Source organism: Pongo pygmaeus, chromosome 4 (genome assembly GCF_028885625.2).
Source record: "Pongo pygmaeus isolate AG05252 chromosome 4, NHGRI_mPonPyg2-v2.0_pri, whole genome shotgun sequence".
Lineage (NCBI taxonomy): Eukaryota > Metazoa > Chordata > Mammalia > Primates > Hominidae > Pongo > Pongo pygmaeus.
Genome location: NC_072377.2, coordinates 270,188 through 293,005, shown reverse-complemented (window position 1 = coordinate 293,005; position 22,818 = coordinate 270,188). Strand labels below are relative to the sequence as shown.

At 51.9% G+C, this 22,818-nt stretch overlaps 1 protein-coding gene across 2 annotated transcripts in view; it reads right to left on the bottom strand.

Moving 5' to 3' along the window:
- Nucleotides 1–537: 537 nt before the first annotated feature.
- PDCD6 (programmed cell death 6) overlaps nucleotides 538–22,818 on the bottom strand; it is a 37,355-nt gene continuing 15,074 nt past the window's right edge. The window contains exons 3-6 of one of the 2 annotated variants that reach the window (XM_054488046.2): nucleotides 11,043–11,087; nucleotides 8,369–8,527; nucleotides 4,225–4,334; nucleotides 538–1,095 (exon numbers count right to left, since the gene is read on the bottom strand). In XM_054488046.2, the coding sequence (XP_054344021.1) occupies nucleotides 997–1,095; nucleotides 4,225–4,334; nucleotides 8,369–8,527; nucleotides 11,043–11,087 (413 nt within the window). In that variant the 3' untranslated portion in view covers nucleotides 538–996. The remainder of the gene's footprint in view (nucleotides 1,096–4,224; nucleotides 4,335–8,368; nucleotides 8,528–11,042; nucleotides 11,088–22,818) is intronic. The other variant, XM_054488047.2, reaches the window with a different exon arrangement.

Sequence of the window (22,818 nt, the reverse complement as noted above, 5' to 3'; positions counted from 1 at the left end):
CAGAGAAAAGTCGTGCACAACTGTGTGGAAGGAGCAGGCTTTCTGAGACCAGAGGCTGCAGCCCCGAAACCAGATGCATCACTGTGGAAGGGAAGCGTCCCGAGAATGAGGCTGGAGCTCAGGAATGTCAACCCAGCCTCCTGGGAGGCGGGGAGGCGGACCGGGCAGCACTGGCAGTGGACCGAGGTGAGCCGGATGCGCTGGGTGGCCACATGCTGCAGGCCCGTGCAGAGACTGCAGGGCACAGCATGGCTAAATCATTAATGATGGAAATGCACAACCTGCTATACCAAATTGGATTTCTTCATCCAAAAGGAGCAGTTTTATGAAATTTAACCTCCTGAACAGAGGGTGAGGCAGTCCCTCTGGATTTTCACAAGCAGAGCTGTGCATGCTGGGCTGGACAATGTTCCAGAAGGTGCCCAGTACCCTGGGAGGTCCCAGGCGAGCCAGTGCATCTGACACTGACTGTCTGGAGGACCAGGGCATGGGGCCTGGTTCTTGGACCTATTTGATTTGAAAAGCTGAAGGCAGACCACACATCTAACATTCCCTTTATTGCTTACGTCACATATTCCAATGAATACAATAAACTCCTTTTTAAAAAAGTAAGGCACATGAAAAGCCTTTTGTGTAAGTTCCATATTATTTTAAAATTCCTATTGGCTAATAAAAGCATTTCCACTATAGAACCAGAGACATCTAGAAAAGCACATGATAGATTTTTTTGCAAGCAGAATGCCTGAAACATTACATTTACGTCATGGCACAATCAGACAGTCACCAAATCCAATGTCTGCATTAGAACGATACAGCTACTATTACAGTTGCAAAACCATTAATCAGCTTATCCACATATGTACAGCTGGGTCCCCACGTGACAAAATCTAAAGGAAGAACAGCATCTAACTGCACCTGTGCTCCATTCCCTCACAGATAGGAACTTTGGCATTTTGGCTCTTTCCATGTCGTGCTGCTCTTCACGAGAGGCCAGGGTCATACGATACTGAAGACCATGGACAGGTACTGTTCGTACGACACCTGAATCCAGCCGTCCTGATCCGTGTCGTAACGTCTGAATATATCCGTCAACCTCTGGGAAGAAAACAGGCGTTTAAATCTCGATAGTAAACAGAAGGAGCAAGGTGCACTGGGACAAAGGCATGTAGGGACCCAATTTCAGAAGCACACACGTCACCTCCTGATGGAGCCCAGCACAGGGAGGCACAGGTGGGGCTGGAGCTGTTCACACGGACAGTGGGAGCGCGAAGAATGAAGAACACAGGACTGCAGGGCTGGCTCCGCTACATCCAGCCCTGGCTGAGCCCCTGACTGTGCCCCTGACCCCAGGCCCTGGTCTCCTGAGTCTCCTGGGGGCCTGGGCCCTTCCTTCGCCCCCTGAAGACCGTCCCGTGGAAGCCTCCACCCTCCAGTGGCCCGCCTCTGCTGTGGGGGCTACCTGGGCCATGTGCAGCTCAGGACACAGCAGGGGATGCCCAGCCAGACGGGCTTGTGACATCACGAGGGCTTCAGGTTCCTCCAGCCCAGCCCACCCCTCCCTCTAACAGCCGAGGGTCCAGGCCAGGTCAGCGGCAGAGACAGGGTGACCACCTACACTCTCGTAACAGGGATGGTTAAGTAAGTGGCACTTCCAGATGATGGACTTGGGGCAACCGTAAAATGCCCTGAAGATTCTGGCCAGCACGGTGACTCTCGCCTGGGATCCCAGCACTTTGGGGGTCCAAGGCATGAGGATCACTTGAGCCTGAGGGTAGAGGCTGCAGTGAGCCGTGTTTGCACCACCACACTCTGGCCTGGGTGACAGAGCAAGGGTCTCTCTCAAAAAAGAAGAAGAAAATGTGGCAAGGGAAGACACAGCAGTCCTCGCATATCAAGACCTGCAGGAACGTGGACAGGGTGTGGTGACTCCCGCCTGGGATCCCAGCTACTCAGGAGGCCAAGGCAGAAGGATCGCTTGAGCCTCAGGCTCGAGGCTGCAGTGAGCTGTTTATACCACCACATTCCAGCGGGGGTGACAAGAGCGAGACTCCATCTCAAAGAAAAAAAAAAACAACCCTGCAGGAACGCCACAGCCACCACCAGGCTCCTTGACTTGGCAGAGGCTACGGCCTCACCAAACTCCAAAAGCGCAGCAATAGATAATGCTGGCTTAAAGAGTAATGGGTAATTTTTCTTTCTATTTTGAATACTTTGTGTTTTTCTAGGGTTTCTAAAAGTGTTCATGTTATTTGTTAGAAAATAATTTTCAAAAAGCCTTTATCCTTTCGGAAAAAGCGGATGAATAAAAACGTTTTTGAGGGAATTTTAACTTGCGGTCTGCAGCTTTCTTTTCTTCCCCATTCCCCATCTGTCTAGCGTTTAGGGTCACTCTCCAAGGGTGGGGACAGCCTGGGAATTGGCTGTCAGGCCCTCCCCACATGGTCTGGAGCAGGGCCTTGAGGAGGCAGCATCTCCCAGGAGGAGCTATGCTAGCTGCAGATGTGCCTTGGAAGGTGCTGGAGAAGTCGCTGTGAGGCTGCCTGTGTTACTCCAGCTACCGAAAGCTCACACAAGATCAACGTTAACTTATAGAACATAATCTAAAATGAAGATCTGAATCCTATGGCAATTCAGACACATAATGAGATTTTACACTGCATCTTTTCCCTTTTTTTTTTTTTTTTTTTTTGAGACAGGTTCTGGCTCTGTCACCCAGGCTGGAGTGCAGTGGTGTGATCTTGGCTCATGCAACCTCCACCTCCCGGGTTCAAGTGATTCTCCTGCCTCAGCCTCCTGAGTAGCTGGGACTACAGGCATGCAACACCAGGCCAAGCCTACACTTTTTTGGAAGTGGTCAGAGAACATTGTAAAAATGTCATCCAACCTGGCAGGAACCCCGAGAGGCAGGGGCAGGAAAGGCTCCCCAACCGTTGAGTTTTGAAGCTTCCATGTTCACAGACCTGGTTCTCCAACAAATCCCTCAAGAACAGAGACTGATGCATCCATGCCAAATCAGAGGAAACTCACTTTTACAGATCTAGCATCTTAATTATTATACAGAATAAACAATTTGGGAATGTTTTCTAAATTTCCACATTATTTCTAAAAACCCCATGCTGTTCCTATCTCTCACTGAATTCCAAGGCCAACAAGACAGGACCTTGAGGAACCTGGGTAGAGACCTGGATCACCACCTGCAAACAGCAGCAGAGGTCTGTGTGGAGCTCCCAGGCGGGTCCCCTGAGCCCTGCTCTCCATCTCCCGTGAGTCTCAAAGAGAGCCCAGCAGGAGAGACACCACCAAGGAGCTTGCCTTGCAGGTCAGGGTGCAGTACGAGCTACTGCAGACACTGGTGTGCACAGGAAGAGCTCGGAGACCCCAGTGAGGGCGGCCTGAGTGCCCACAGGCTCCACAGCTGACCTCACACACAGACGGCATCGGAGATCCCACCGAGGGCGGCCCGAGCGACCACAGGCTCCACAGCTGACCTCACACACACACGGCATCGGAGATCCCACCGAGGGCGGCCCGAGCGACCACAGGCTTCACAGCTGACCTCACACACAGACGGCAGGACACAGTGATGACCACAACAGAAAACGTGCCTGTTTTCTCAGAATAAAAGTTTTTGTAAAAATACACCATAGTTGGCCAGGCATGGTGGCTCATGTCTGTAATCCTAGCACTTTGGGAGGCTAAGGTGGGCGGATTACTTGAGGTCAGGAGTTTGAGATCAGCCTGGCCAACATGGCAAAATCTCGTCTCTACTAAAAATACAAAAATTAGCTAGGTGTCACCTGTCATCCCAGCTACTGGGGAGGCTGAGGCAGGAGAATCGCTTAAACCCGGGAGGCAGAGGTTGGAGTGAGCCGGGATCGTGCCACTGCACTCCCGTCTGGGTGACAGAGTGAGACTCGGTCTCAAAAACAAACAAACAAACAAACAAAAAAACACAACGCCAGAACATATGTGTCAATAACCCGCCGGATACTGAAAAACCGCGTCTTGCAGATGGGCTGCTCTGTGCCATTTCCAAGGGGAGGAAAACATGTTTGTCCACACTTCACTAACCAGCTACTTCTCCAAAGATGAGACTCACTTTTACAAGCTCCAAAAACTAATTCTACATACGCCCGACTCCTCAGATTGAAGGTCAGGTGCATCACGCTGGCAAGCAAGCCCCTCCCACAACCACAACAAACCCACGTGAAGCCACTCCGTCACCTGCAGGACGATGCAGCCCTGGATGAAGTCGTCGAAGGCGATCTGCCCCCGTCCCTGCCTGTCGAACTTTCGAATGAGGATGTCGTGGAACTGGTCAGAGAGCCGGTAGCCTTGAAGAGGGAAAGTCGGAGTCAGAGAAGGCTGGGAGAGACGGGAGCCCATCCCTCCCGCCCAAGGCCCATAGCCTCTAACACACACGATGCAAGGCAGTGTGGGAACGAAGTGCAAATTCCCTCAAAGGCACTCAGAACCGAGACACTTCCCGAATACATCGTTCTGTAATGAGCTGACATCCCCAGTGCATGGAGTGACCCCTTGAGACCATGACCCCAGAAGGAGGAGTGAGTGGGACACTGCCATTAGTCACTCTTGTGAATTAACTACTCACCTCCAGGAAGCACTCACCAAACACCACCCCACAGGGTGGCCACGCTCAGTTTCCTGAACCCAGTGGAGTTACTTTCAAAGTCCTTATTGATTTTATTATGTTTATTAGCCTAGATAAGAAAATTCTGAATGATTCTCTGCCCTGGGTTGCCCATCACCAGATGACGCTTTGAAAACTAAAATTTCACAGAAGGCTTCCAGTTATACAAAGTGTCAATGTCAGGAAATAGGAGCGGCTGGGGGATGTGCCCCCACCTGCCAGGAGGGACTGAAGGGCACACAGTGGCAGGGTGACCTCGGAAAGGTCCAAGTCACTGCAGGGCCACCAAGGGCTAGGATTCCGTTTCCAGTTCACCGAGGCTGTCCTGAAAAAGGCCTCCCACAGGGAGAGGGCTCTGAAGACGTGTGGATGCAGCAGGTGTGTTTGGGCACCCCGGAGGGCACGCCCCGCCTGCTGCCTTCCCTTCCCTCCCTTGAAATCCCACTGCCTTCGTGACTGTGGCATATCCTTACTGACTCAGGAGGCAAGATCCAGGTGCTGATATATTTCTACTGGTTTTCAGTCCTGCTGGAATCTCTGCAGGGACGTGTGCACCTACTGTCTGAATCTCACAGTTAATCACCTGCACAAACACTTAGCCATTTTACAGATCAAGAGTCAAGCACACAAACATGAACACAGTGCCTTCCAGAGTGGTCAGGGCATTCTGTCATTTAAGTTCAGGGGTCCCTAAATGTGCAACAGCAGAGTTGCCTTGGACCCCCCTTCCCTGCAAGCTGAGAAGACAGGACCTCCCATTACATTCAGAAAGAGATGGCAGAGTTGTCAACAGCTGCCACTTTTTCTGGTCCCTACTATTCCCACCTCCTCACTCCCTGCACCAGGGCTGAGCCCAGCCTGCTGAGAACAGAGCCTGGGACACGCCCACAGGGACACTGCCTGTCTGGGAGTGCACGGGGACAGAGGTCATTACTGGTGTACACGGGGAACAGAGGCCATCACTGGGGTGCACGGGGACGGCGGCCATCACGTGGGTGCACGGGGACGGCGGCCATCACTGGGGTGCACAGGGGACAGAGGTCATTACTGGTCTCCTGCCAAGGCTGGAGAAGGACAGAGGAGATGCTGACAGAGGCACAGGAACTCCAGGCTGCACAGACAACAGGAGCAACCCCACTGCCTCTGGAATTAACTTCCAGTTTCCTTGGTCATCAGTAATAGTGAAGGGAAAACAAAGGCAAAGTCAGACAGTAAAATGAGGGATGAACAAACGAACTATAAAAAGAATGTTTATCTGAGAAGCCAAAACCCAGCAGCAACTGTTTCTGAGTTTCTGTTCATGAAAGTTAGTCCATGTGAGGCCACCAGCGTCCTTGGGCCCACCCCCGACACACCCCTTGCCAAGGTCTTTCTCCTCTTTCGGACTCTCTGAAATGCTGTCAACGAGCCAAGCGGAGCGTGACCTCCTCAGAAATCACCTGTTCCACCTCGGAGGACAAACCAGCTGCCCCCACTCAACAGGCTGAGGCTCCCTGGGGCTCCCTCCAGCTCTTGGGGACCTGGCACAGTGGCAAAGATCCACAGCAGAGGAACTGTTCTCCGCCCGACTGCCTGTGTCAGACACGCACTGCCCACCAGAGGGGAGAATCTCACTGGCTGTTTACAGCAACCTAAACGGCACGTGCTGAGTCAGCTGGCCCGGTGCCGGGTGATGAGTGCTGGGATGTGAGGATGCCTTCTCACCTTTTCACTTCAGGTCTCTGAGCATGGCACACAGTTGATGTTAACGATAAAGTCTTACAAAAACGAATCGCTGGATTATGAAATCCACCATGTGGCCCCATCAGAGACACCTGGGGAGAAATCTCGCAGGCTCCACCACCCTGGTGATTCCCTCCTGCCGGCCACTGAGCTCAAGTGCAGCCTCCCTGCTTCATCTGAGAGCAGAACACTTGTTCATAGGGGCCAAGACAAAAGAAGAATTTTTGCTTCTGAGGCCAACTTCCTAACAGTTACTATGGGAAATCTTTCAAAATCATCAAAATACAAAAAGGATGACAATGCCCCTTTCCACAGAAGACGTGGGAGATGGCCCTGGAGATCAAGAACCAAATGCAGGAGGAAACTCGTTAGGGTAACCAGAGAAAACGCTGCGATGGGATACCGCACCCCAGGAAAAGCCTGGAAGTCAGGCAGGGTTCTGCCGCTGCACAACACAAGCAGGCCTGCCCACTCCAGGGCGCGAGGAAGGCTGCGCGACCGGCCGTGCCTCCCGCCACAGCTAAGCACAGTTTTCTGGGAAGTCCTTGGCCAGACCAGGACGAAGAGGGCCTCAGAGACCAGGGAGCACTGTCCACAGCAACTTCCGCTGCGCGTTCTGAGGACCGATGGTCACTGGCATGGGCAAAGGGAGCTCCAGGGCCTGACAAGGTTAGGAAAAGATGTCCGTGGCACCAGAGGTCGCTTATCTAAAAATAACTTCAGGCTGGTCCTGAAGTCCACGTGGCCCTGGCCACACTCGGCCGCACTGGCCTCCCTGGCCCCCAGGACTGCTCTCTGTGGAGGGTGGCATCCTTCCCTCCCAGCCCTTCCGTACCTGCCCCAGGGAAGAGGAGCCGGCCAGCGTTCCCTCCAGTTCCCCCACCCAAGGGCACAGCAAGGTCAGCTGCATTCCAAGTGCCAATTCAGAGCCATCCAGCCCAAATCCTGGCTCGCAGCTGGTCAGCTCAGAACTGCTTCTTGAGGAGGCCCTGTGGACAAGCTCGTAAGGTGAGAAAGAAAAGAGAAAGAAAGGCAGCCATAAAGTGCATGCTGGGAGGAAACACGAGGAGAGGCGATGTGCTTAGATAAGTGAGACTCCAGGGATCTCGGAGGTACTCAAGTAGAATCGAATTTTCCTCACTGTTTCTAAGGAGCCTTTTAAGTAAATCACGAAAGCGGCTTCATAACAGGGGCCAGATGAGATCCGCCTAGATTAGAATCTCAGTGCAGCCACCAAGAGCCTCAGGCTGGCCCCAAACATGCCCGTTGTTCCTCTGTAAATAAAACCCCTGCTTCCTCTCAGACCTGAGACCAGCACGGGAAGCCCCATGGACAGGCCCTATGGACGCACTCTGGACAGGCACTGTGAACACTCCTAGACCCACGGCACACCGTCACGTGTGTGTGCACACGCGTCGAGCACACACATGCACAGAGTATGCACATGCGGAACACACTTGAGAATGAGCACGTGCTCCGCCTCTCTGCTGCTGTTCTGAGGTGCACGGCACACGTGTGCGCACACACGCCGAGCACACCTGAGAATGGGCACGCGTTCTGCCTAACGCCCCTTCTGAGGCACACGGTTTGGACCTGGTGACTGACAGCTGTTTCTTAGGTGACTGTTGCCTTTTCAACATGCTTTGATCTATCATGAAATATAAGCTGCCTGCCCCACGGTATTTTCACGGATCCACTTTTAAATGATTTCAAAAGCCACATTCTCAGTTTTGCTCACGACATCATTCCACTTCACAAAAGATGAACGGCTTGCATAGCCCTTATCTCATTTTGGATAAAAAACTGAATAAACGCATCCATGTCAAGGATCGCCTTCCGATATGAGCAATATCAAATATGAACCTGCATGATGTCAATAAAAACTTTACATAGCCTGGTTAGACAATCAGTTAAGTTCAACAAGGTTTAAAAAACTTCAACGGCTCCAAGGTTCCAAAATGAAACACGCTACACAAGCCAGAGTGAGTGAGTTACCGAAACCTGAGAGGGCCTGCTTCAGCTCGTTCTTATCGATCATCCCGGAGTTGTCCCGGTCGTATGTGCGGAAGACGTTCTGCCAGTCTGTGATGTACTTCCACACACCTGTGAACTCGCTGAAGTTCACGCCGGCCTTGTTCTCACGGTCAAACATGGCTGAGACAGAGAGGAACAGTCAAGCAGCAAAAGATCAGTCACAGCAAACTCACTTGAGACGTCCCACCAGACCTCATCCCTCAGAGACTTCCCACCAGACCTCAGCCCTCGAGCCTGGCGGGGCCCCACTGCTGACCACTAACCAGGGGCTGGGCAATGCATGCCTGTCTGAATGGGGTGAAATCCCTCAAAGTCTTGTCACCTTCGCCCTAGGTGGAGGTGTGGGGGATTGTCCCCCAGCCCTGGCCCCCTAAGTCCCATGAGAAAGTGCACTTGCAGCTGTGAGGCAGGCCGTGCAATGGGATGTGTGAGGAAATCTGGCCGCAGCCATGATGGAAAGAAGAGCAGAGCTTCACACTCAGCTTCCGAGGCGCAGGGAAGGTAAGCGGCCCCAGCTCCTCTGGCTCCTGGGTCTCGGCCTAGAACACGAATCTAATTCCCAGAGTTGACCCTCCGACTCTCCAGGGCCCACAGCACTGGTGGAGGCTTGGAACAGCCCTGTCAGGAAAACCTGCTTTAATCAGAAACAGACCCTCGCCTATGTCCTATTTGCTTTCAGTCTAACTCCAGGTCCAAATACAAAAGAATCTACAACTACCTTTGTATGTAGTTGCAATATGGCTAAAAAACATAGAAAAATTCAGTGTGAATTACTGCTGCAGAGAAAACAATAAATCACGTGGTCTCTTTTCAAGAACAGAGGTTAATATAGGACTGCAATAAGACTACTCCTGGTTTGATCAGAAATATGTTACAATTAAATGAAAATCCACAGGATGAAAAATCATGTGAGAAACAGCATCGATATTTCTTCCCAACAGTCCACAACCCTGTGTGCAACCAGGGGCTGTTTTTCATACGACCGTTCCACGATGTGTGCAGTGTGTGTGGACGATGCTGGTGCGGGCAGGACCCACTGCACACCACACACCAGCAGGGAAGGATGCTGGGTGAGCTGCACCCCAGCGTAAAGGCTCCGCAGAGGAGTGGCTCCCAGGCCGTTCCTCTCCGGTGGGGAGGTAGCTACCCATGTATCAACACCTTTTCTAGCACTAAAGGCTGAGCCCTGCCACTATTACGCTTCCAAGTTTTCTCTCCCTCCATCAGTGTGACGTGGCGACATATGCACGACCAGCAGGGCACAGTTATCTGGAAAAGCCCCCAGCTACACCCGCAATAGGACTCAGACACCTCACCACACACGGGCTCCGCAAGGAACTCAGGGCAGGACACGATCATCTCGGAAAGCCCCCCAGCTACACCGGCACTAGGACTCAGACACCTCACCACACACGGGCTCCGCAAGGAACTCAGGGCAGGACACAATCATCTGGAAAAGCCCCCAGCTACACCCGCACTAGGACTCAGACACCTCACCACACACGGCCTCCGCAAGGAACTCAGGGAATCCTCACAAGACTAAAACACGTGCATGGATGGGATGCGAGGGAATGAGCCCCAGGCCGCTCTGGGAAACCTCGAGACACAATGCCGTGGTCCCCGTGAGGCAGAACTGAACCTGGGATTCCATATTAAAGAGGTCTGAAGGGGGCTGCACCTCCCAGCAAAGGGAACCTTCCAGAAATCAAGTGGGGTGGGGATGGAAACACGACTCTCCTGAACACCTGCATCCCAGGCCTACCTGCCCCTGGAGCTGCAGCTCCCACCTGGCTACGGGGGATGGAGACACAGCACGACTCTCCTGAACACCTGCCTACGCCTGGAGCTGCAGCTCACACCCCAGCTACCGTCTGGGCATGGGGGTGCACACCTGTAATCCCCACTCTTTGGGAGGCTGAGGCAGGAGGATTGCGTGAGCCCAGGAATTCCAGACCAGGCCTGGGCAACACAGGGACACCCCGTCTCTCAAAAGAAACAAACAAAAGCCCGGCTACCTGTACAGCTGGGGAGATCCTGGACCCAAAGAAATGATGCAGACCCTCACATTAAGGCTACACATGAACCCACAAAACAAAAATTACACAAATATCAAGGAAGTTGTTCACTCTGTGTGGGCTTGAGCAGGAAAGATAATTGGCTGTAGACCACCCTCCCAAAGACTTCAAACACACTGTCAAGGAGCTCCACGTCACAAATATCTAGCGCTTTTCAAAAGCATGTTCTTAAAACTGAAGACTATCATGTGAAATATTTGAATAAAGGATGGAATCACAAAAATAAATAAGCAATGTCTATCAAAAACACCCAGATAAGATGTGAAAGTAACTAATAATTTAGAAATTTTAAATATATGTCATCTTTAGAATTAGAAACTGAAAGGACAGTTTAAACAGTACATTAAAAATACACAAAATAAAAAATAGAGCAAACATACACGGAGAGACGTGAAAAGGTACAGAGACGGGGCGAGAGGGATGAAAGGGCACACGCTCATCTAAGTGGAATTCCAGAAGGGAGCAAAGTGATATGGACCCACAGACAAAGGAAACACAAGCGGGTACCCAAGCGGGTCGGACACAAAGCAGCCCAGGCTGGTCCGTCTGCTGATACTTACATATGATCGACCTGACAGTCACTGGATTAAAGGGAGTCCACGTGCCTGAAAACAAACAACAACAAGAGTTAAAGTAAAAGGAAAACCTTTTTGGGACAGAGTTTCTGATCTATACCTGGAGGCCCCAGGAAAAGCAGTGGGGGCTCTAAGGTAGTGGTTTTCTAGACACTCCAGGTGATGTGTCGGCTGCCATGACTCCTGGGAGGGGGCCAAAGCACTGCCTGGTGGGGTCACGCCCTGCTGTGTGTGGGAGTCCTTCGTGGCCTCCCAGACCTCCAAGGCCGTCCAGTCATCGCGGCTGGATGCGCACTCTTATTTAACAGATAACCAAGAAATGGTTCTGTATCATTTTACACAAGGAATTTTTCAAGGATGCAGTCACCAGCTAAGTTGAGAAGTTCGCACTTAGCTTTGTTAGAGAACTTCACGAATTCCCATTTCAGAAAATCCATTATCAAGGCCACCACTGCCTGCAGACACCTGAGCATAGCTCGGTCGCTGTGGCATTCACACTAATTCTACTGAAAGGTGCAAGTACCAGACCCCTTCCTTCCGTTCTCCCTCAGTAATCATCCTGAAGCACGGTGAAGACATCCATCACACCACACTTCAAACATTCCTGACAAATTACAGTCTGGGCTTTATACGATTTTCCTTGAAACTGAATAGGAAAGCTGTACTATCCTCAGACTCATTGTTGAATCTGATACCCTTGAGTGCTCACAACCATTTATCAATTATGAGGATGAAGATTCACTGATAACCTTCACACACAAGAACCTATCTTCAGAGTGATTTGTACCTTCAATAATTTCCATACTCACTAAAAATGAACTAAAAAAATATTTTAAGGTCAGGAGAGACCAGTGGCTCTCCTCATACCCCATCTGTATTAGACACACAGTTTTTTTTTTTATATATATATACACAAAAATGCCACAGTTCTGGGCAGCACACAGAGACAGCCCCCTGATCCCAGACAACAATGTCAGGCTCCCGGTGGAGCACGGGTGGTGGGGTCTGCTGGCACGGTCCCTTAGGCCTCTACGTGCCATCACTCTGGGCTCTTGGGGCTCCTCCTAGTGCCATGCCCGCTTTCACCTGAAGTGCGTCCCCTCCAAAGACACACATACCCTCCCTCCAGCTCCTTCCTTTCCTTCCTCAGGGAGCCTTCCATGGGGGTACCACATTCTCCCAGCCCAGAAGTTAAATCCATTTGCTCTGCCTGAGCACCTCCCAACTTCCCCTTGGGAAGATCCCACCCTCCAGCAGTTATGCAGGGAAGTTGTGCTCTTCCCACAAAGGCAGGTGCACCTGAACCTGTGGCACACACACAGCAGCACTCGATGACCCGCCCTCCAGCAGTTATGCAGGGAAGCTGTGCTCTCCCCACAAAGGCAGGTGCATCTGAACCCGAGGCACACACACAGCAGCACTCCATGAGCATGTGTCAAGCTGAATAGAGTGATAATCTGCAGGAATACCTTTCTGTAGGCTTTACAGGTATCTGGAGGAACAGTAGGCAGGCATATGTATATAGAGGTATTCGGAAAGGTCAGAATTACTGAAAACTAGTGTTACAAAAACAAAGATAGGCTACAGAAAACCCACAAGGCAAAGAAATAGGAAAACTCTAAACACCAAGGAGCATCCCTGCCTCACCCAATTCCATCTGGTCTCCCCCATTCTTCACCACTGTGTGCAGCAACCTAGTGTCTGCACACAAGGGTGACCTGCTCTGACCCAGCGCTGACAAGAAGCCCCAGGAGCCAAAGTCCCTGCAAGCCTCCTGGGCAATCAATCCTCTGTCTTCATGCCATGAGCTTCTTCTCCTCTGTCTTCTGCGTCCGTGGCCCTGGACTGACTGTGTGGAGCTGGATGAGACCTAAGTCCTCAAGTGAAGGCTGCACTGTGAGGTGTCCTGATCGTAAGTAGAAGCTTCTCTGGGCCATTTCAGCAAATAACACGGCCAAACAAGTTTTAAACCAAAGCAACACAGGTTAAACACAAGCGAGATGTTAACGCTGCAGCACAGGTACAGGGAAGCTCAGGTGCCGTCTGGACGGGTGCGCATGGAGTGTGCAGAGATGGCGCATTCCTGAGAGTTGGGGCCCAGGAGGAACCGGACGGCCATACTGGGGTCTTCCGGAGTATTCTAAGGATTGCCCAGGAGAGCAGAGGTTGTCCCGGGATTAATCAAGAATCAGAGAGAGGCAGCCGCCCCACTAGAAAGGGCCGCCGAGAGATGGACACTCCTGCTGTCTCCACTCGCCTTCCTTACCAACCACAGCGGGGTCTGGCTTCTCCACAGAAACCGAGAACCACCACAAGGCCTAACGGCCCGTAACGAGCTGTAGCACCGTGGCGCACAGACATTTCATGCCTCAGTTACATTAGGTGCTAGACATACCTGGGCATCCGCCTGAAAACCTAAGTAGATGCTGTGCTTGGCCCAAGGCCATGGAGTCACTTGTCACCAAATCCCAAGCCTTCCCCTGAAGCCCTGCCAAGGTGAGTTTCTGGTGAAAGCATGAAAGACTGCATGGGGGTCCCTGAGACTACCCTCCAACTTGAAAGGGTACAGAGTAAACCAGCCAAGGGAAAGGGCTGCTGGGGAAGCCAGGCGCTTCCAGAGCCCCTCCCAGTGGAGTCGCACAGGGTGTGCCGGTTCCTCCAGCAAGAAGCTGGGACAGCTAGTGCCGTGGTTTGGACTAGGGAGGCTCTCCTGAACCTGGGGGTCAGTCAGGGAAGTTCCAGCCATCCACAGGGAAAGCAGGTGTTTGCCATCCATCACCTCATTGGTCAACTACCTAGGCAAAGGAGTGCAACATGGCTCAAGTCTCTCTCATCAGTCAGAACACTGCAAGAGCTCAGTTCCCAGGAGCCAGCCAAGGGCCCCTCCTGGGAATGTGCAGGGTTTGAGCAATCCAGGCCCGCTGAGTTAACCCCTTCCCACAGAGGCAGATCAAATCTGCTCCATCCTCAGGGGCAACAAATACCATCACCCACATCCCTGGGCCCATGTGAGAGAAGGACAGTGATGGGACTGGACATGTCCCACTTCTGAGGTCTAGTCTTATTTTTCTCAGTTCTTTTTAATATGGGATCTCCAAGAGAGCCTCAATCGTATTTGATTAAAAAAAAAAAAAAAATACTGGCCGGGCGCGGTGGCTCACGCCTGTAATCCCAGCACTTTGGGAGACCAAGGCAGGCGGATCATGAGGTCAGGAGTTCGAGACTAGCCTGACCAACATGGTGAAATCCCGTCTCTACTAAAAATACAAAAATTCCTGTAATCCCAGCACTTTGGGAGGCCAAGGCGGGCGGATCACCAGGTCAGGAGATCGAGACCATCCTGGCTAACACGGTGAAACCCCGTCTCTACTAAAAATACAAAAAGCTAGCTGGGCATGGCGGCATGTGCCTGTAGTCCCAGCTACTCGGGGGGCTGAGGCAGGAGAATGGCGTGAACCCGGGAGGTGGAGCTTGCAGTGAGCTGAGATCACGCCATTGGACTCCTGCCTGGGCAACAAAGTGAGACTCCATCTTAAAGAAAAAAAACCTTCAAAAGAACGTAAGAATTATTTCTTAAAGTACAGCTTTAAAAATGCCCCTTAAAAATACATCAATGTTATATTAAGGTAAACCTACTTCAGAAGCACAGAGACTTGAAAAAAGTTAATTTCTTGAAATTCCAAGATGTTTTGGGAATGAGAAATAAGCACAGAAAATGGGCTAGGAGGATAATGGATGAAACCGATGGGCTGATCACCGCTCCAGGATGGTCTCGCCATGGAGGTGACGGGGTGAGCGCTGCAGTGCAGGACTGGGGATGCCACAGGAACGGGTGCCCCAGGTAGGGCGCTGTCCAGGAAGGATGAGAAACCTGAGAACAGCTAGATGGGAGCAGCTGGGGGGGAGCAGCTGGGGGAACAGCTGGGGGGGAGCAGCTGGGGGAACAGCTGGGGGGGAGCAGCTGGGGGGGAGCAGCTGGGGGAACAGCTGGGGGGGAGCAGCTGGGGGAACAGCTGGGGGGAGCAGCTAGGGGGAACAGCGGGGTGGGGAGCAGCTGGGGGGAACAGCTAGATGGGAGCAGCTGGGGGGAGCAGCTGGGGGAGCAGCTGGGGGGGAGCAGCTGGGGGAGCAGCTGGGGGAGCAGCTAGGGGGGAGCAGCTGGGGGGGAGCTGGGGGGGAGCAGCTCGGGGGGAGCAGCTGGGGTGGAACAGCTGAGTGGGAGCAGCTAGGGGGGAGCAGCTGGGTGGGAGCAGCTAGGGAGGAGCAGCTAGGGGGGAGCAGCTAGGGGGAGCAGCTGGGTGGGAGCAGCTGAGTGGGAGCAGCTAGTGGGGAGCAGCTAGGGGGGAGCAGCTGGAGGGTAGCAGCTGGGGGGGAGCAGCTGGGGGGGAGCAGCTGGGGGAGCAGCTGGGGGGGAGCAGCTGGGGGGGAGCTGGGGGGGAGCAGCTCGGGGGGAGCAGCTGGGGTGGAACAGCTGAGTGGGAGCAGCTAGGGGGGAGCAGCTGGGTGGGAGCAGCTAGGGGGGAGCAGCTAGGGGGGAGCAGCTAGGGGGAGCAGCTGGGTGGGAGCAGCTGAGTGGGAGCAGCTAGTGGGGAGCAGCTAGGGGGGAGCAGCTAGGGGGGAGCAGCTGGAGGGTAGCAGCTGGGGGGGAGCAGCTGGGGGGGAGCAGCTAGGGGGGAGCAGCTAGGGGGGAGCAGCTAGGGGGAGCAGCTGGGTGGGAGCAGCTGAGTGGGAGCAGCTAGTGGGGAGCAGCTAGTGGGGAGCAGCTGGGGGGAGCAGCTGGAGGGTAGCAGCTGGGGGGGAGCAGCTGGGGGGGAGCAGCTGGGGGGGAGCAGCTAGGGGGGAGCAGCTAGGGGGAGCAGCTGGGTGGGAGCAGCTGAGTGGGAGCAGCTAGGGGGGAGCAGTTAGGGGGGAGCAGCTGGAGGGTAGCAGCTGGGGGGGAGCAGCTGGGTGGGAGCAGCTGGGGGGAGCAGCTAGGGGGAGCAGCTAGGGGGGAGCAGCTGAGTGGGAGCAGCTGGGGGGAGCAGCTAGGGGGGAGCAGCTGGGTGGGAGCAGGGTCCACCGGCTGCACAGGGGTGGGGAGAGGAGCCCATGAGGGCCTGAGAGCAGCCAGGCCGGGGAGGAACCCTAATCCCTCATCTGCACATGACACGGGGCCTGCCAGAGCCCCATAGAGCTTGGAACAGAGCTGGGGAGGAGTGTTTGCCAGGCCTCCCGTCCCCTCCCTTCTTCCCACTGGGATTACTTCTGAAGGAAGAAGAACCCATCAAGTCCTTGTAAATGTGATGGGGAGAGAACCCCTGACAGTGCCTGGTGCTCACTCCTGGGGAGCCACTGTCTCAGGTGGTCCTGGTCTCGGGAGCTCTCAGGTGGTCCTGGTACAGTGAAGTTTCTGGGTTCAGGTCCATGGCACCTGGGAAATGTCGCGTTTAAGTGAAATGATCTTTAAAGCCCAAGAGGAAATGTTCCAGGCACCCCTCAGAGACCCCATGAGGCAGGAAGAACAGTGGGGCTACGAGGGCCCCCACCTTCTCCAGCTCGACCAGTGCCTGGGAATTACTCCCTGAAATCGTGAGCAGAGCTGGATGCTGGGTCAGTTCTGTGTGCCTGGAAATTACTCCCTGATATCGATAGCAGAGCTGGATGCTGTGGTCTCCGGGACTCTACCCTTAATGGTTTCATGTATTTACATGGATCTAACCTTATATTTATCTATGTAAAGAAAGAAATTTGTCATTTGTTAGATCCACCTGCGCTTGAGATTATCTTTTTAAGAATATTTTCCTAGCCATTAAAGAACATAAGTCGATTTTCTTTTTTCATTTCTCTATTGCTGTGTGACAAAAGGTAATATTCTATACTTTTTGTATTAAAGGACTTCAAATTACTGATACTTTGGATGACTTCTAAAGTCTTTGCCATATTCTGAATGAAGAATGTGAGCCCCAGGTTAAAAAGATCAACAATTAAATCACAGGGTATGTGTTCACCAGGAGGCCTGGTGTCATTTTCTTGTTGGCCGTTTGCGATTGGCTAAGAGGGAAGATCTCGTCCTGCGTTCTCACCATGGGCACAGGCGCAAGGAAGCCCCCAGGAGGTGCAGAATTCCTCGATTGCTTTGATTTGGTGATGGTTTCATGGGTGTTTGCTCAGGTCAAGTCTCACCAAAGTGCACACATTAAATGTGTGCAGCTCTTTGTGTAGCAATTATACCTCAAAAAAGCTGAAACACTTTTACACTTGAAATAATCGAAGTGACATTTTAATCTAAAGGTTTACAAATCTATCACCTACATGGCTGATTTTTCCATGAGAGTCTCATTTACAAGAGAAACACAATTATGAAATCAGTACCCTTTACTTTCAAAGGGTAACGGAAGAAGCATAAGGTTCTGTTAGGGCAGTGCTTACACTCTCCCCCATGTTTATTCTGTGGTTAACCACATGGTAGATCTGCAGTGATTCAGGAAGATGAATTATCTTCAACACACAAAAGTTCAGTCCTCTGGCATGTACAAATCCTGGTGTGGTTTTTGCACAACATTCTGCCTGGGATGTGTGGGGAGAAGCTGTGATAACAGGATCGGGATTCATTCATGCTTCATTCATCTGGGAGGCCTGCGACTGCCCGGCAGAGTGCGGGCTGAGCCTCCAGCGCCGAGCACCAGACACTCCACCCTCCTGAGGCACTTGTGTGGAGGCAGGTGAGATGCCCAGACCAGGAGGGTGTGCGTGGGGGGTCGGGCACCAGAAAACTTGAGATGAGATTCAACTGTGTGGATGGGTCTGGTGGAGGTGGTGGCTCCCAGGCTGGGGAGGCATAAAGACGAATCCCGGTGACCCTTGCCCTGAAAAGCTGCTATGTACATTTAGTAGAAGATTGTCCATGAAAACAGACTCTCAGAAGCAAAGAGGGGCCTTGACGGGCCCCCCCACCCATGTGCAATGCCGGGTCTTACTCCCTCTGCCCCTGAAGGGAGCGTCCTCCTCACCTTTCTGGTCCACCTTCCCTTGCCTTGTCTGCACTTATCCACTGAATTCCTGCAGCCCCAGACAGTCTTTTTGATGTGGACTACTTTGAGCTCAACATAACAGAATTAATTAGCAGCGTGTGTTCTTGCTGCTTCATCCACTCACACACTATCTGAGACCCATTCATGTCTCCGGAGGTCCCTCACTCGCCTTGTGCTGGCTGACTCCACTGAGGGACTTGCTGGGACATCCTCATCCATCTGCAGTGAACAAGCATTTGGATCTTTTCCCACTCGGGTTTGTGCGAACAGTGACACCAGGTGCATCTGAAATACACCACGTGCCCAGGTGCACGTGGGGCGTGTGTGCAGCTCTCTGACCCCTCTGTGGCAGGAGAGCACTGAGGCCCAAGGTGAAGTGGGGAGGTGTGGGTGTGGGGCCAGGCTGGGGTTGGGGAGAGGACACTGGATTCTGGGCCTTGTCTGAGGGCCGAGCAACAGGTGTTGTGGCAGATCAGATCTGGTGTTGAACTGGCCTGATTATCCCAGAGAATTGATGTTCATGGTTTCTCTGAATAACATAGAAATGTATCCTTGTGGTCCTGAAACTTGAGAAAGTGACATTTGTCTTATTTGAGTTCCTTTCTCAGGAAACTGACCATCAGGCCTCCCGGGTAGTGTGAAGGAAGAGAGACTCACCAGATCACGGCATCTGGACAGTGTGACGCCAAACCCCTCACCCATCATGAGTGCCTGACCAGCCACCTGCCTCCTCCTGACCAACTCCTCTTCCTCACTCTCCCTAATTCCTGTTTTCCTTACACACAGTCACATTTCTTCCCTGCTATATAGTCAGTCGGGAAGATGGATTTGAGGCTAACCTCCCATGTCCTGGCCTGCAGCTTCTGATGCACGCCTTCTTCATTGGCAGTAACCATCGTCTCAGTGACTGGCTTTCTGTGCGGTGAGCAGCGGGATCTGGAACAAACCCCTGCATTCCGGGAACAGGGAGAGCAGCCTCAGCAGGCCCCCGGCCCTGAGTGTGGTCATGACCACCAAGGACCCACACCAGCCCCCGAAGGTGAATGAGGACAAGAGAAAAAAGGCTCCTGAGGACCCAGCCAGAATTCCTGCAACGTCACGGAGAATCGCGGCCACCCGGCCCATGCCCCCTTGAAGGGCAGCTGCAAGATTCATCTCATTTGTCTTTCTTTCCTGGACATCTCCAAATCTCCTTTACCACAACCTTGTGATCCTGAGTTTCCATCAAGATGTGCATTGTTTTACTGTATTGCTTTAATTTACTCTGCTGGCTCTCTGGAGAAATGCAACCTCATCAGCAGAAATTATTTCCTCCCTGACACTTTTTAAATCTGTTATTTCCTATAGCCAGGTACTGAGCCCTTCAATTGAGGTCTAAACCCTCCACTCTCTCCCTCCAGGATTGCCAAGCCTGTGGTTTCAGTTCCATGCTCCCAGGTAGATTATTTCAACTCAAAGTCCAACAGGCTTATGAAATACTTTTTGTGGTTTTCTTAATTTTAAGAGTTTAAATATGTTTTTGTTTCATGGAGGTGACACCCTCTGTCTTTGAGTTGTGGGAGCCTTCCTCCTTCAGTCTGCGTGTACTGAAGCCAGTGTTTGCTGTACAGCCTCTCAGCCACAGCAGCCGACAGTGATGTGCAGGTGCTCACGCCATCGCCCCAGAGAGCTCCTCCATTCGCCCCTCCACCCGTAGCCCCTTGAAACCACTGCCCTGCTCCCCGACACGGTAGCACTGTCTTCTCCAAGATGTCACGTGGCAGCATCCTTCGGCCTGTGCCCACCAAAACTAGCTTCCTTCACCGGGCATGTGGCCTGGGAGACCTGGGGCATTTGGGTGCATCTTTCCACTGCTGGTTGGTGCCCCCTGTGTGGAAGCATCCATGTTGGTTCCCACCTCCTCCTGCCGATGGACATTTTGTTTTCTTCCAGTTATTGGCAATGAGGAATGAGGCCTAAACACTTGTGTGCAGGTTTGTGTGTGCACGTTTAAGTTTGCTCTTGGACATTTCAGGAGCGGGGTTGCTGGATGATGTGGTAAGGATGTGCTTAACTTCATAAGAAACTCCCGGACCACTTTCCAGCATGGCGGGACCCCTCCCATTCCCACTGCAGCTTATGAGGGTCCCAGTTCCTCTGCATCATCACTAGGACCTGGGTCGGCCTGTGGTTTTTGTCTGTTTTTAGCCATTTTAATAGATTTGCAGAGGTACTGTTGACTGGCATTTCTCCAGCATCTCTATGATGTTGAGCCTCTTTCTCGGGCAATATGCCCTCCTTATACCTTCTTTGATGAGGCCTCCATTCAAATATTTGCCCTCTCTTTAATACTGGGGTTTTTACTTTCTTATGGTTAAGTTTTGATGGTTCTTCATATATTCTGCGTGCCAGTACGTTGTGAGATGTGTGATTCACAAATATTTTTTTCTAGACCGTGGTTTGTGTTTCATTCTCCTTAGATTTTTACATTGCTTTATAGAATTATAATTTTAAATTTATGACTAAATTTAATTTGTCAATCTTTTATGAATCATGCTTTTGGTGTCATGCCTAAGAACTTTTTGCCTAACCCCAGGCCATACAAATTTTCCCGTGTTTTTACCTAAGGGTTTGATAGCGTTATGTTCTCCATTTAGGCCTGTGATAAATGTTGAGTAACATTTTGTGTCAGCCATGGCCATACCTTTCTCCATCTCTCACGGTATCGTAGGCATTTGCAGCTCCCGGTGCCCCGTGCTGGTCCCGTCTTCTTGGTCCGCTCTTCCTGTGAGTTTCAGGGCACGTCTTAGTGCTGGAGCTGTCCTGGTCCGTCAGGGGGTCCCGTGGGCTTATCCGTGTGGGAAAGTCAGGACTGTGATGTTGACGGGATGCCCTGTGAGTCAGGGGGAGGTGCTGATGGGGGTTTCCATGTAGGAGAGAGAGGTGTTTGGTTTTCCGGATGGTGCAGACTTGAGAGGGGACAAACTTGAGAAATGCCACCAAGAAGAAGCCCAGGCAGAGCAGGTCTCGGGGCCGCCCAGCCGTGTGGGAGCCAAACGTGGATGTGTCAGTGGCCATGCCAGGAGGTAAACCCCCAACCAACGGCCTCTGGATGTCCAAGGCCAAGTCTTGTTCAAGAGGGGCGTTCAGCTGAGCCAACCATGGCAGAAATGCATAAGGGAGATGCCATGGTTCCTCTGTTTAAATCCTCTGCTAATCCCACCCCACTCAGAGAAGGAGCCAAGTCCTCACAGCAGCCTGCCACCCCTGCCTGACTCGGCCTCCTCTCAGCTCTGATTCTCCGTACCCTTCTATCCCTGTCTCTTCTCCCACCAGAGAGGAGATCCTGCACATTTATCCTGGTGGATTCAAACCCATCTTTGCCACACAGATAGTCACTGGAATGAACAGGTATAAAGAGTCCTTTTGAAAAAGAAAAAGGCAGGCCAGGCATGGTGGCTCATGCCTGTAATCCCAGCACTTTGGGAGGCTGAGGTGGGAGAATCACCTGAGGTCAGGAGTCTCAGACCAGCCTGGACAACATGGTGAAACCCCATCTCTAGTAAAAATACAAAAATTGGCCAGGGGTGGTGGTAGGCGCCTGTAATCCCAGCTACTCGGGAAGCTGAGGCAGGAGAATCACTTGAACCCAGAAGGTGGAGGTTACAGTGAGCTGAGATCGCGCCACTGCATTCCAGCCTGGGCAACAGAGTGAGACTCTGTCTCAAAAACATAACAATACGAATAATAAAAGAAAAGTGCAAAAACTCAAACAACTTAACAGAAACTGAGGAAAAGAGCTGAACCGGCCCTCCACAGAAGAGGAAATGTGGAGGAATGGCTAAAGAAAACATGAAGAGGGGCTCAGCCTAACAGGGGGAGATATCACGTGACACCCACCAGACGGGCAAAAATCCCACCACCCACAACCCAATCCATGCCAGTGTTGGGGAGAATGGAGAGAAGCAGGAACACCAGGCCCTGCTAAGAACGGTTGTGAAGTATATTTCTGTTATGCTTGTATATGAAAGAGTGTGTGTTGTGGGTTATGAGGAAAATTACATTTCTTACCTGGGATGAAATTTTAAAACTTGAAAGCTACTGACCAGAAGAAACTTGCATTTGTGTACAAAAGAAACGCCCAAGAACGTTCCCAACAAAACACAGTCCTCAGGGCCCCAACCTAGCCAAACACTCACCCACAGGAAGATGAAGACATTTCCCATGTTCCCATCAGACGATGGGAGATCAGGCAGCAATGAAAATGAACCATGTCAGTGTGGGTGGGTCTCAGGGAGAGAATGGAGGACAGAAATAGACATAGAGCAGATGCTCAGAGCCATGCAGCACAGGAGCAGCCACGCAGGAGAATTTCCTCACATCAAAGTTCAAAACTACAGCCGAGGCAACAGAGCAAGACCCTGCCTCAAAAAGAAAACAAAGTTCAAAAACTAAATGGCATATTTTTTAGGGATGTACACACACGGTGAAAGAAACGTACTATGAAGGAAAGTGTGGGAATAATAAAGACTAAAGCAGGAAGTGATTCCCTCCGTAGGAGAAGAGAAGGGACTGGGACTCAGGCAGGGCCTCCAGGGAGTATCCAAAGTTATGTCTCTTCAGATTCTACTCCCTAAACTTGGTGGAGGTCCTCTGTGTCCAATGTTCTTTATACCTTACCCATACTGTACAAATGCTTTATTTCTATTCAATATTTAGAAGGCAGTTATAAACAAGACGCATTAAATAGCAAGGTGGCAGATGAATATCAG